This window comes from Eumetopias jubatus, unplaced genomic scaffold (assembly GCF_037043125.1).
Source record: "Eumetopias jubatus isolate StellerSeaLion01/CBP00866 unplaced genomic scaffold, mEumJub1_p1.0 scaffold_9, whole genome shotgun sequence".
Classification (NCBI taxonomy): Eukaryota; Metazoa; Chordata; class Mammalia; order Carnivora; family Otariidae; genus Eumetopias; species Eumetopias jubatus.
The window spans coordinates 132,616,213-132,630,035 of NW_028274815.1; the positions used below are offsets into that span (position 1 = coordinate 132,616,213).

The 13,823-nt window shown below is 42.7% G+C and overlaps 1 protein-coding gene across 9 annotated transcripts in view; it reads right to left on the reverse strand.

Annotated features, from left to right (window-relative positions):
• The window catches only part of BCAS1 (brain enriched myelin associated protein 1), an 82,334-nt gene that overhangs the window by 16,617 nt on the left and 51,894 nt on the right, over positions 1–13,823 (reverse strand). For 6 of the 9 annotated variants that reach the window (XM_088026287.1, XM_088026286.1, XM_088026285.1 and 3 more), the window contains 2 exons: positions 8,837–8,872; positions 562–735 (listed from right to left, as the gene is read on the reverse strand). The exons of 1 other annotated variant lie outside the window; for it this stretch is intronic. In XM_088026287.1, coding sequence (XP_087882413.1) covers positions 562–735; positions 8,837–8,872 — 210 coding nt within the window. The remainder of the gene's footprint in view (positions 1–561; positions 736–8,836; positions 8,873–13,823) is intronic. 2 more of the 9 variants (XM_028125260.2, XM_028125262.2) reach the window with 2 other exon arrangements.

A 13,823-nucleotide genomic window follows, 5' to 3' on the forward strand; every position in this document is an offset into this window, starting at 1 on the left:
TTTATGATTGGAATTATTTATAAATCGGCTTTGTCCAAATTTGTATCACTCACACATCACTTTCAGAATTTTTCCAACACCAGTATATAACTTGGCCTATTTCTTACCTAGTACTTTAAACAATGCCTTATGTTCTTCGTGTAAATAAATGTATTCTCAAAGGAAACGGCATATCATTACCATAATGAGAAAAACAATATCATTTGCCATACAGAGAAGGAAACTTTAAAAATAAATTAAATTGAAAGCGAACAGTAATATTAACTTCTGCATGGATGCTGCTGTCTGCCAAAGCTCAGCACCCAAGACCAGCTCTTTCTTTGTTAAAAAGGGAGTTAGCAGGATTTAAGGAAAGATTAAGGAACATTAGCAATAAACTGAGACTCGCTCAATGATTGAGTCAGAAGGAGGAAAAGCAGTTGTCTCCCTGCACACAACAGATCACGTGTATCCCCTCTACACCACCTACAATTACGGCTCACCCCACCTGAGATGGGTCCTTCGTTTGCGAAAGCTGATCTGGGTATTTCAGCTTTCCTGGGCTGGAAACAGGTGGCTTACCATTTGTCTGAGAAACGCCATCAGGGAGGTTCGTGGTGGTTTGCGTTCTTCTCTTTTGAATCTTACTTCTGTGGGTTCGGGTGTGGCATCTCCTTCTTCATTGAGATCCACTGTTTGTAAGGTTGATTCTACTTCCTCGGACTTTACAACCTCTACTGGTGATTCACACACCACCTGGTAATTATTTTGCCAGGTAATAAGACAGTGAAAAAAAAAAAAACATTCCCCCAAACAGGCTTTATAAAGTGAGGGGTCCTGGTTGCCCCCTTGTCCACATGCTACAAGTTTGACCCAATGATCATTTCTACACAGGCACATCTTCGAGAAGGAACACCCATGTCTTATAGTGTGCTTTCCAACAGTCAATTTCGGGAAAAAAGTCCAAATACCCTGACTCGGAAATAGGAAGCCCTTCCTGGGGACTGCCATCCACAGCAGGCTCACTACCCCTTCCGTTCCGGGAGGCCCCCCTCTTTGGTCCACCATCAAGGTGACTTACCCTTGGCCTGTATAAAAATCAGGAGTCATCATTTCCTTAAAGGTCCTTGGAGATGTTGGCCACGATACCTTCCATCGCATGCCCTAAGATCCCCCCGCAACTGGGAAGACTTGCCCTCTTTGCGGAAAAGATAGTGTGAAGTCCACACTGGATTTAGCAGTTGGGACCCCGTCCTTAACTTACTTCCCACCCCAACCCAGGGCCGGTCATTTGCCTTTGTTTCTTTACCGAAGTTCCTGCTTTCAGAAGAAAACGGAACTTGGCAAGAACACCATGGTGAAGTTCCTGACGGCCCCCAGCAAGGTACCCAGGGAGCTCAGTGCCCCCTGAGGGTCCGTTGGGGAGAAGGGGTGACCAGCAATGGGAGGTTTGGACGCAAGGTCCGATTCACCTGCGCTCTGATTCCAAATTCTGTTCTTTTGCCTTGCCTCACTCCATTTGTGCTGTGCCCCAGTCACATCTGGGCCAGTTTCTACTTTGCACTGATCCTTGCAACAGATTTAATTGGCCTGGAGAAGGCTCCATAATTTCTTTGTTTCCTCAGGCAGGGCCTGGCAAACGACTACAAAATCCATCCCAGAGACTGTTTTTAGCACAGCCCTGAGCTAAGAATGGATTTTACATTTTTTTCAAAGGGTTGTAATATGTTTTTAAAAGATGAAAGACAGGCAAGAGAGACTACATGTGGCCTGTTAAGTCTGAAACATTTACTGCCCGGCCCTTCACACAACAGGTTTGTCATCCCCTGCCTCAGAGGAAGGCTCTCTAGAGCCAAAGGCACCTTTGCATTTGTCTTTGCCGGTGCTGGACCCTCCAGCTTCCTCTGCATCTTATATTTGCTGTCAGGGAGTGGGGGAAGGGACCTTAGGTATTTCCAAAAACACCTGTATGCCTGTGGAGAAATCATTTTCCTTTTCTTCATGCAGAATATGCCCTTGGCTTGCACATGACCCCAGTGATCCAAATTGAGAAGGACCGTTGATTTCTGTATTGTCAAGCAAAACAAGAAGGTGCCCATTAACAAAGCAGCATGAGGGAACACCCTGAAATATGGCACCTAAATCACAGCCTTCTCTCTCCACCTTCCATTTTATAACATATTGACACAGCTTCTAGCATCCTTCCTTTGTAGATAAAGATCTAGCTTGGGGAGTCATCCACTCAAAAGTCCGAAAGCAGCGAGGCAGGCAGGTAAGATAAGCATGGATTGACCATAGGACACAAAGGAGCAGTTGGGGCTCCGGTGGACGAGTCAAGTTGTCCCACCTCAAGAAGGAAAATGCTGGACCGCAAGTGTCTGTGAGAAGGCTTCTCCTACTGTGAGCTGCCAGGCTCTGACCCAGGCCCATCTTGGGAAATCAGGCTGAGACTGAAGCCAGGTGACATACTGGGATTGGTGTCTGACGTGGTCATGGACTTCCACATCTGGGCCTGATTCAGTTCAGTTGCATTTCTGAAAAAAAGCTTTGGCCACCAGAGTCCAGGGGTAAGCCTGAAATGCAGGCAGTCTGACGCAGGGCTCATGAGAGCAGCCTGCAGCTCCAGCCCTGCCTGGCTCCACGTCTCCCCTCCACCCCTTATGGAGGCTCTAGACCAAGGTCTCTACTCAATATCTCTGTACCTGGGTTTTCTCAATTCTTGGCGTGGACAGTATACACATCAGAAAGTTGTTTGCAAAATTAAATCAGGCATAAAGTTCTTAGAACAGTGCCTGACCCATAACAAGCACTCAATTAATACTAGTGGTCGTTACTTGTGCTATTATGAGAGCTGTTTATTCCATGGGCCGGAATTATGAGGAATCCCACTTTTTAGAGATGATATTAATATCTAACTCTTACTATGGCTGACATCGTACAAGATATTTTAATATATTACCTCAGTGAATGGTTATTGAATTATTAAAGAGCTCAGAGTAAGTAACATTATCCCTATCCTAGAGACGAAGAATCTGAATGACTGAATGACTTGGCCAAAGTCATAGCACAGGTAAGTAGCCATTTTAGTGAGGATGGTGTTGTGTACAGTAACTGAACACCTAATAGTGATTTTACTAGTAATGGTATAGAACAATAAGTTTGCAAGTTGGAAGTTCTAGGATTGGTTTAATGGCTCCACGAGGTCTTTAAGAACCGGGGCCCCTTCTCTCCTTTGGCTCTGCCATCCTTGGCATGCTGGGTTTTCATCCTTTTATTTGTTACTTCATGGATATAAAATAGCTGCCACAGTTCCAGGCATCACATCCTCAACCTAATGTCTTAAAAAAGGGAGGAAGGCCATAGCAAAAGGTTTGCTCCTGATGAACTTCTGTATTTTGATTTCTTACCTCAGCTACATTTCACTGGCCAGAAGTGGTCACATCCTTACTCCCAAATTTTTGTTGAGAAAAATAATGGGATAATTGCTTTAGACTAATCATGATCAAATACTCTGGGGGTGTGGTAGTTGCCAATCTTGCCTAAGATCAAAGGAAGAAGGGTGGAGAAATGGGAAATAGCCCTTAGGTAGGTAATGACCAGAGTCTGATTCACTGAATCTGGGTTCAGAATTATTCTACCTTTGAAGCAGCAAGTTCCTTTTTTGAATGGAGGAGCCTAGAGGGAAAATTACATAATAAAATGATCAGACTGTGTAGCAGTAACTTCATCAATCGAGTTTTTGATTGCCAATGGTTTTCTGGCTGGGCCTTTAAAAATTTGAGTGGTGTCAACTCATAAATCCTAGGCCAGAGTCCATTCTTCAAAACACAACTATTTCATAAGTCAGTCAGAGAAAGACAATTATCATATGATCTCACTGATATGAGGAATTTGAGAAACAAGACAGAGGACCATAGGGGAAGGGAGGGAAAAATGAAACAAGACGAAACCAGGGAGGGAGACAAACCATAAGAGACTCTTAATTTCAGAAACAAACGGAGGGTTGCTGGGTGGAGGGGGGTGGGAAGGATGGGGTGGCTGGGTGGTGGACATTGGGGAGGGTATGTGCCATGGTGAGCGCTGTGAACTGTGTAAGACCGATGAACCACAGACCTGTACCCCTGAAACAAATAATACATTATATGTTAATAAAAAAAATTAAAAAAACCCCACAACTATTTTAGTAGGAAAAAACAAAGTCTGGTTGGAGGGACTTCTAGAGACTCCCATTAACTTTGAAGTCAGGCCAAGAAATTGGCTCTCAGCAGCCAAGGAAAATCCACTGATTTCCAGTGGGGAAATCCAGAGGATTTGAACTGAATTAGGAGCTGATTTGCATATACAGACATAGAATCTGATTTTTGTTTGGATATTTTTCTGATATCCTTCCTGGCCAGGGTTTTGGAAAAAGTCACTCTCTATTTAGAAAAAAAAAAAAACCTGCATCTGCACATTTTAATTTTGGGCATGATGGATATAATGAAAATCAGATTTGTGCTATATTTTAGAATCAAATCCCCCTTGCTTGATTTCAGGAGAGGGGATATCATACTTTGCGGGAAGATGGCTAGTACGTTTAACACAGAAAATACACATTAAGGGAGCAAAAGGTTTCACTTTTTGGCCTCAAATGTTATACTATATTTACTCTTGGAATTTGGATTATACAGTTTTCACTAGAACTGTGAGTTTTGGAAACTGATTTATAGCAAAATAGATTTCCTCCACCTACACTTCCCCCATAACACACAGTATTGATACTAACAGTTTTTACTTAAGAATCTTTTAAAGATGCTAGCTGGTTTGATTTAGAATGTGATTATTTGGTTACAAAGACCTGGGAAAAGTTTTATTTTTCAATCTAGTCACCATTCTCCCTCCATTCTCTTCATGGAACCCCAGTTTTATTTTAGGGGAACAACCCTCCTTACTTTAAGCCTGCATGATCAGGATGCAGTTGTTCGAGCAGATCTAAGCCAATCCTAGCCAAGGTCTAGCTCCTTGACCATATGAGTTCAGGGATGGGAGTATGTGGCAGAATGTATTACTTTCCCAATTATTCACCCTGGCTTCCTGTAAAGGGATCATGCATCTGTGCCCACTGCTGGGTGACTTGCTTTGGTGAATGTAACATGAGCAGACATGCCGCAAAGCAAGACTGAGTGGAGGCTCTCTGAGCCATCTTATGGCTCACCTCTGGCTGTCTTCTCTCTTGTCACAACAATCGCCCGTCCTTGATGAAGGGGATGTTTTTCTCAGTCTAGATCTCAGCAGGATGAAGCCACGTGGATCAGCCACAGCCAACCTATGGCTGCCATGTAGCATGAGTGAGGAAAAAAAGGATCTTTGCTGTTGAAAGCCAAGTGTAGGGCTTGGACGTTACCGCAACATAGCCTGGCAAAAGCTGACTCACAAAGCCTGTGAACCCATGTAAGTCCATGAAAGCGAACAGACTCCAGCACCTGCAGGGTTTCCACTGGCCCAATCTCTCCTTTACTCTGGACTGTGTGATGGGATGTGAGAAGAAAGGTAGCCAGGCCAAGAAGGCTGAGCCACAGGGAAGTTCTGCATCAAGACTGATTTAAAACCAATGCTACTTCCCAGTGAGGAGTGACAATGAATTTCTTTTTTTAAAACAAATCCAGGTTGGGTTGAGTTTCCTTTCCCTTGCAACCGTGAGATTACTTACTAAGAGAGGTAAACAACAGAAGTACCTATTTCCTTCATTGTATAGGTCATTGGGAAGGAAAGATTTTTATCCCCCATGAGTTAGAACATTAACTTTATTAAGCAATGGCCAAAATGTTTTCAGATTACAGCGGAATGATTCAGTAGTTTCTGTAGTAGATTTTATTTCTGATAGGACCAGAAGCACATTCTAGGAAAAGCACTAAACTTCTGTGGGTTTCAAAAGCCTTGTTTTTCTCTTCATGAAAAACTTTGAGAAATGTGGAAATCACTCTGTCTTTTGCTTCGCATTGGTTGATAGATGGGTTATAGAAACTGATGGTAGAGAAATTAAAAAATAAATAAACCCAACCATATTTTAGCCAGAAGTTGCTAGTTAAAGGACTCTTATAATAGGATTAATCACACCTAATGGTCCTGTTTGGAGGTTTAGAGTACTATACGTTGTTTTGATTAATGCCATCTCTCTTATTTGGGAGGAGGAAATTAAACTAATTATTTCACACATGCCTTCATTCCATATGGGCACTGAGTCAGCTGACAGATGTATAATTTCACAGGGCAAAATAATCACTGATTGCTGGGAAGCGCTCACTCATCACATTATAATTCCTATGCACTAACAGTTACTGCAGGGGCGGCAAACTCTTCCTGCCAAGGGCCCTGTCCCAACTACTCTACTGTACCATTGAAGCAGAAAAGCAGCCATAGATGATATGCAAATGAATGAGTGTGGCTGTGTTCTAATAAAACTTTATTCATAAACAGTGAAATGTGAAATTCGTGTAATATTTTTAAAAACAGGTATTCTCATTTTATTTATTTATTCATGTATTTATTTAGAGAGCATGAGCATGGGAGGGGTGGGGAGGGGTAGAGGGTGAGGGACAGAGAGAATCCTAAGCAGACCCCATGGCTAGCACAGAGCCCCATGTGGGGCTCGATCTCACGACCCTGAGATCATGACCTGAGCTGACATCAAGAGTCAGACACTTTGCTGACTGAGCCACCCAAGTGTCCCAAATTTGTGTAATTTTTAGTACCCTGCAATATCATTCTTCTTTCAATTTTTTCATCATTCAAAATGTAAAAGCCATTTTTAGCTCGTGGGCTGCAGGGACACGGACAATGGGCTGGAATTGGCTTGTGAGCTGCAGTCTGCTGTGCCCTGAATGACTGAATTCTTCCTGTGTTTCAGGCCCTGAAGTATGCACGTTACATGCCTAGTTCCCATTTAATTCTCACCAGAACCCTAAGGGGTAGGTAATATTATTGTGGTCATTTAAAAGATGAGTAAACTGAGGTCCCAGAAGTGGCACAGCTTGGGGATGATGGGCCCAGAATCACTACTTTTAGCCTCATTCCCTCCAACTAACAGGCTGTTAGACAATGACATGTTGGAGCTTCCAAACAGAAACATTACTTGTAGGGCCAAGTAATTTAAAGCCATTTTGATCATGTTTATTTTCTTGAGAAAATACTTTGCTTTCTTTAATATCTTCATCAGCTTTTTTGTTCTCTTTTGGTATCAGTAATTTAACTTTTGTTCACGTTTATATTTCTGTTTTGAACGTCACATTAGAAAAGGGTATACTTCCTCTTTGTCTGTCAAAGGTCAACTCTGCATGTTAGCACATGAGCTGCAAGGGGTTCCTCAGACAGGCAACTGCACACAAACATCTAAACACAAGTTTCTCTTCAAAAAACAAACTCAGAACCTCAAAGCTAACTGATGCTTCAGACTTAACCTGCAGCTTTTAAATTTAAAGTTCATGGGGAAAAAGACTCACAGAGTTCTTCCTCACATGTTGGTGAAATAGAGGCTTTGACTCTACAGAAAAGAGCTGGTATATTCATGAGAATTTTCTGGAATTATGAGAGATCTGAGCTTTACCGAGCTACTAGAATTGAGTCAAAGGAGAGGGTGAGGGGGAAAGAAGAAAGAAAGAAAGAAAGAAAGAAAGGAAGGAAGGAAGGAAGAAAGAAAGAGAGAGAGAGAGAGAGAGAGAGAGAGAGAGAGAAAGAAAGAAAGAAAGAAAGAAAGAAAGAAAGAAAGAAAGAAAGAAGAAAGAAAGAAAGAAAGAAAGAAAGAAAGAAAGAAAGAAAGAAAGAAAGAAAGAAAGAAAGAGGAGAAAGAGAGGAAGAAGAGAGGAAGAAAGGAGGGAGGAAGAGCAGGGATTGGGGAGGGAAAGAAAACATTTGCAACAACAAAAAAGCAGAGCTGAAAGATCTTTCTCCTAACAAGAATTATAACATAGCCATTCTAATTTTCAATCCACATAACAGGCAACATTTTTGGAATGTACTTGGATTCTCAACATCGGTTCAATGCCAGCAATTAAATAAAAATGAAAACACAAGCCTCATCCAAGGCTAGCAAACAAGAGACACCTAGAAAGAGCCAAACATATTTTGCTTTGACAAAGTGATCATGATCAGTTTCTCTCTTAAGGAGCTGTGAACTCACTTATCCTCACTTCCAAAATTTTCCAAAGACTGTACTTCTTTCAGAGAGGAAAGCTGCTGACTCATGAGGATGATTTATTAATCTCGCTGGAAGAGGTTTTGGAAAACTACATTTTTGAGGTGCCTCAATGGAGCCATCCCCTTCAGATGTGAACATACTGTCTTGAAAGTTTGGACAGCGAGGCTCAACCTACATTTCTCAGGTGGAGATCCGAGAAGTCAGCTCTCCTGCCCAAGACCAACAGTCTCATCATCGAGTGCAGTAAGATGCTCTCATGCTTGATGCCACTACCTGTCCTGGGTACCGCCCACAGTTAGTAGAGAATCTGGGTTGCCATGGAAATAGAGGTGGAAGAGCAATCAAGATGGAGGAGCCCAGCGTGCAGCATCATTGCCCCTTAAGGATGTGTGAGGATGTTCTTATGATTGGTAGACTCTTTCAGCCCCTAAATGATAACAAATTGTAAAGACACTTGCTCTGATATTGTGTTTAGTTTGCATTGATTCAATAGGCGGTACAAATATTCACCCAGTATTATTCCCCATTGGTCCCTAATCACATAAAAGGGTGAAAGAGTCTACGGCAGATGGGAGACATTGGAGCATGCAAGAACATGGGACCCCAGAGCTGAAATGCCCAATGAATGGTCCAGCATGCAGAAGATGAGCATGGAATGATTCTGCCATTTAATGCACAACTTACATTCTCCTCTGCGGGGACTGAATCCTCTTTAACTGACTAAAGGGGAGATAAAAACAAAAGTAAGAGTCAGAATGTTACCCCAAAAAATGGAGAGTTAGTTGGGCTTGCAGCCCTTTGGTGCCATTCTTGGACATTGAATTGTTTACACATACCTGGTTCCAAAATGAACTTGAAGGAGGCTTACACAAGAGTAAACAGTACAGCAAGATAATGCAAATTGTTCTGTGTTTTTAACATGCAGCGAAGGGAAAATAAACACCCAGATGCAGCCAGGACACGAATGGAGTGAGGAGAAGGGGTTGCTAAAGAAAACACAGACCATAGCCTGGGCTATGGGTCAGCAACGCATTTGCCTTAACATTTTCTGGTTGCTTGCTGATGAAAAGAGGGTAAAGGATCGATCATACAGGGCACAGTTACTGTTAGGTAAAAATAAATGAGCTGCTCAGGAAAATTGCAGCAGAAAGTCCAGAGAAGTCTATCCCATGGTAATCATAGAGCAAACAGGCACTGAGGTCATGAGCGAGGTCTTCAGCCTAATTCTGACCACAGTGCAGTGGCTGGCATCAGGAGCTGCTTCCTACATCCCCCCTCCATATGGGTCAATGTCATCATGGCCAAGTTCAATCCGGTTAAAACCCTCCTCTGGAGGCCCAGAGGGCTGGGGTCCAACACACCCAACTTCAAGCACTGTTCCTCCCTACAGTAATCCTGGCATTCACAGTCTTGCCTTAAATTAGGAGAGCAGTTGGCCCGATGCTATCAAAGGTCAATGCCACCACCATTACATCCATCTGCTAAGCTTCAACTGTGGAGCTCATCTTTGCCGTTGTTCTTAAATTTGGCGGGGGGTGGTGGTGTTTATAGACTGCTTCAAGACTCACTTGACAGATCTGAACTCTCTCCCCAGAAAAATAAACAGAAACAAAATATTTTGCAAATAATTTTAGGGTGTTCATAGACCATCTCTTTTCTTGGATTCTAGGCTAGGAGCTCTTCCCTATATTCATTCTGTTCCAAGTCCTGTGTTTATTTTTACCTTTAAAACACGCAGTAGGAGGGGGGAAAGGAATCGACATTCACAAACACGTCTTCTGCATTTTGCAAACCAGTTGTATGCCTGTATAGCCATTGTATATGCAGGTGCTTTGTAGACACCCTTTCACTGAAAGTGGCCCCAAGCGGTAAGGATGGTGATCCTCACTTACAGCGAGAAACGGAGATACAGGGAGGTAAAATCCCTTGTTCAAGTTGGTGCAGCTAGGAAGTGGTGGAGACGGCTCTAAGAGCCAAGTTTTCCCCCTGCCATGATGAGTTCAAGGGTCAGAAACACATCTTTTAGTAACTGTGTGAGCTTCTCTCTTCGCAACCAGATTTGCTTTCTCTCTAGATGAAATTTTCAGCTTGGACCATACATCAACAGTATTTCTATTGAACCCATTCTTTGAGCCAAGCCTGGATCTCACATGTCATGTGTACCTGCACCCAGCGTGGTGTCCATGCTCAACACAAAATGACAAATGAAGGCCTCGGGCAGCTTCTGCCTTTTCTCCTTATGTTTCCCACCTTGTAGAAAGCCCACCAGTGGAGGAAGCAGAGGTACCAGATTGCAGGCCGCTCTTCTCCACTCTTGGCGGGTCCCATGTGATAGATGAGCTCTCAGAAGGAGGGCAGAGGACTTCTTCCACATCAGAAATATGTTCAGAGATGAGAACAACACTTGCACAGCTCACTTCAAAGTAGACCAGAGAGGATTTTCAAGTGCAAGTCCCACCTCCGCAGACCAAAAGGTGTTTATTGGGTTCTCAAGCTCTCCAGTCAGAAGAACCTTATCAGGTGTGGGGCTAATCAGGAAACACAGAGGGTGGGATTCCCATTCAAATCTCAAAACCAGAAACTTCTGATCTTCTTCGATGTGCTGGACATCTGGCTGTTTTATGCTGAGTCGACAAACTGTCCAGCCTCATTCACGATAACCACAAAAAACTCAGTTTGAAACTGCAGGATCCTGTTTGCTGAAAATAAGGACCGAAACACAGCCCCTGAAATGCATCAGTCTAAACTTGCCATAGCAAGGGTTCCTGTCCTTTGAAGAGCACATTCTAAAAAGAATGTTTCTTTAAAATACTGTCACATGGTAGCACTGAAGCCAACAGACATCCCACTGCTAGAAGGTCTTCTGGAAGCATCATTTTGATCATGTGACAGCTCTTCTGTGTTCACTGACTTCACAGTGGCCCTAATACTTTTCCTCAAGACTAGACATTTCAGCCCGCCTTTCAAGTGCTTCCAGAATTGTCCGGCCATATGCCAGACTTTCTTAACCAGGATTCCCAGGGATTCTGGGATCAAATACAGGAATCTGTACTTGAAGCAAGTAACTCAGATGATTCAGAGGACTTTTAAAGTTCTCTTAGTCTGTTTTGACCTGCACCAACTGCTGCCTTTTTTAAACACCCAGAGCATTTGTAACCTGCGGTCCACACATGAACACTGGATTCTAACATCCTTGTTCTGGCACGGGGCCAGTCACTTTGCATTCATTTTTCTCACTCCGTCCTCCCAATAATCAGGAAAGGTGGGTGTCACTGCCTGCTTCCACAGCTGCGGAAAGCAAGGCATGGAGGATTTAAGTGACCTGATCACATCCAAACAGCCAGTAGCTGTCAGAGCTGAGACTGGATGATGGGTCTCTTTGGCTTCAGAGCACCCGTTATTTTCCACATCATTTTTGTCCTCCAAAGGAGAGCAGAAAAGGCACTATTTTGAAGATATTTCAAATGTATCATTTATGAATTGTGTGCACGCACACGCACGCATACACACTTGCACGTGCAGGCATGTTCCTCCAAACGGACTTCAGGTGTTTCGATAGTGCGATAAGTGAGTCTTAGACTCATTTTGTACCTCGGGTGCTGCTGGAGCCAGATGCCACACATGGATATTTAGATCAGACCCAGCAACTATTCGTTTCCGAAGAAACGATAAAACTGTTGAGCACTTACTATGTCTGAGGGTTTCTCTGTGTACAGTTAGTGGATTGGCATAACAACATGGTGGGAGAAACGTGCCCCTGTTTACATAAAAGAAAACAGAGGCTTGGAGTGGTCCAGCAGTTTGTCCAAGGCTATGCAGTCCAATCTTTCTGATTCTGTCTGTTATGCAAGATTTGCCGCATACCAGAATTTTTCAAGATCATTTATTCCAACCCTTCTACAAATGAAGAAAGAAACTCAAACAGGGTGAGTAACTTTTGTGAGGTCACAGAGCAAATGGTACCCCAAAGAACCCAAAACAATAAGGGGCATATGTAGAGTCCAGGTAACTGGCTTTTAAACATTTTTTGGCAAATACACCATCATTAGAATTAATTTTCTCAAAGGTTATTTGTGTTATTTTTGTTTTATAATAAGAATGACTTCAGCAATCAAGACTATAAATCAAAATAACTTATAATTTCATATCCACAGCATGTGAGGGGGAAAATTTTATTTCTGATGTTCATATTGTAGACATAGACACTTCAAAGTCAGTTTGTTTAAAAGCTTCCCAGTTAAAAGAGGAGAAGAAAGAGTTTGGGTTAGTGGAAAGATCAAAATTTTCTAGGATTTCTCATTGCTTTTTTACAATTTTTACAACAGTGATTTTATAACCAAAGCTTACCTAATTTAAAGAAAAGAAAACGAAGGTCTTCATTTTGTTTTTGACTAGAACATAAGTCCCCCCTTGAGAATGTAAGCTACAAAAAGGTAGCAAGCTGTTTGCTGTTATCTTTTCAATGCCTTAGCACAAAGCGTTTGACACACAAAAAAACTCAGCACAGAGGAGACTGAAAATATTCTTGCAGGAGTGCGTCGTCCCTATTTTACTTCCATAAAGAGCTGTTCTGTCTGATCAGGTGGGAGAAGGAAAAGCAAGACTTACGGGTGATTTGGGTTTTCGCTTCTCTTCATTATTTTTACAGTCAACAAAAGAAATAAAGCCAGATAATGGTGAAAAAGAAAAAAAAACAGCAAGACTGAACTCTATGAAATCTGACCATTAGGGGGAAGAATGTCAAGTGGTCCTTTTTTTCTCAATGGAAATAGCTTGAATTTCAAAGAGGAACCAATATATGCCTTAGAGACCCCAAAGACAAGGACAGATGGAGTATTTGAGGCTTTAGTAGCTTAGAAGCTTCCCCAGACTGGAGGCTATGGAGAAATGAAGAGGTGGCCATGGTTAGCGTGTCCACAAGCCCGAGCACACAGGAGATAAATGACATAGGCTCGGAAGGACCATTCATTGGCCACTTTTGTGCGAGGCATGATGTTCGGGGTTTTGCAGGGCGTGATTTCATTAAATCTTCATTTCTATGATGAGGTACTATTATTATTTGTATTTTTAAAAAAATATTTTATTTATTTGAGAGAGAGAGAGCAGAAGCAGGGGGGAGGGACAGAGGGAGAAGCAGACTCCTCGCCAAGCAGGGAGCCCGATGTGGGACTCGATCCCAGGACCCTGGGACCATGACCCAAGCCATTGGCTCAGCACCACCCTTAGGCGGTGGCCTTTCCAACCTTCTCCTCCTTCCTTCCCTGTCTCCCTTCTGCCATGTCAGACCCTTATTGTGGCCTGAAGGCTCTCTCTACCTCCTCCTGTGCCCCCCGCCCCCCCGCCTTTATCCTTCACGGTGTTTTCCTCCAATAAATCTATTGCACATCAATTCCATCACAGTGTCCCTCCTTGGAGGATCCGAATTAATGATTATGTATTCAAGATCAGTACCATCCATTATGTGACCTTTCCTTTTAATTGGATTACTTTTTAAACTAAACATAGATAGTCTCACCTTAGGCAAAATATATATTAAATCTTGAGTTTGATGTGCTAGGTCAGTTTTTCTAATGCATTTTTAATATATATATAATTTTTAAAATAAGTGATGTTTGAATATGGGTTGCCTAAGTCATCTTCCTGGCCACCATTATGCACATGTGATTCACTT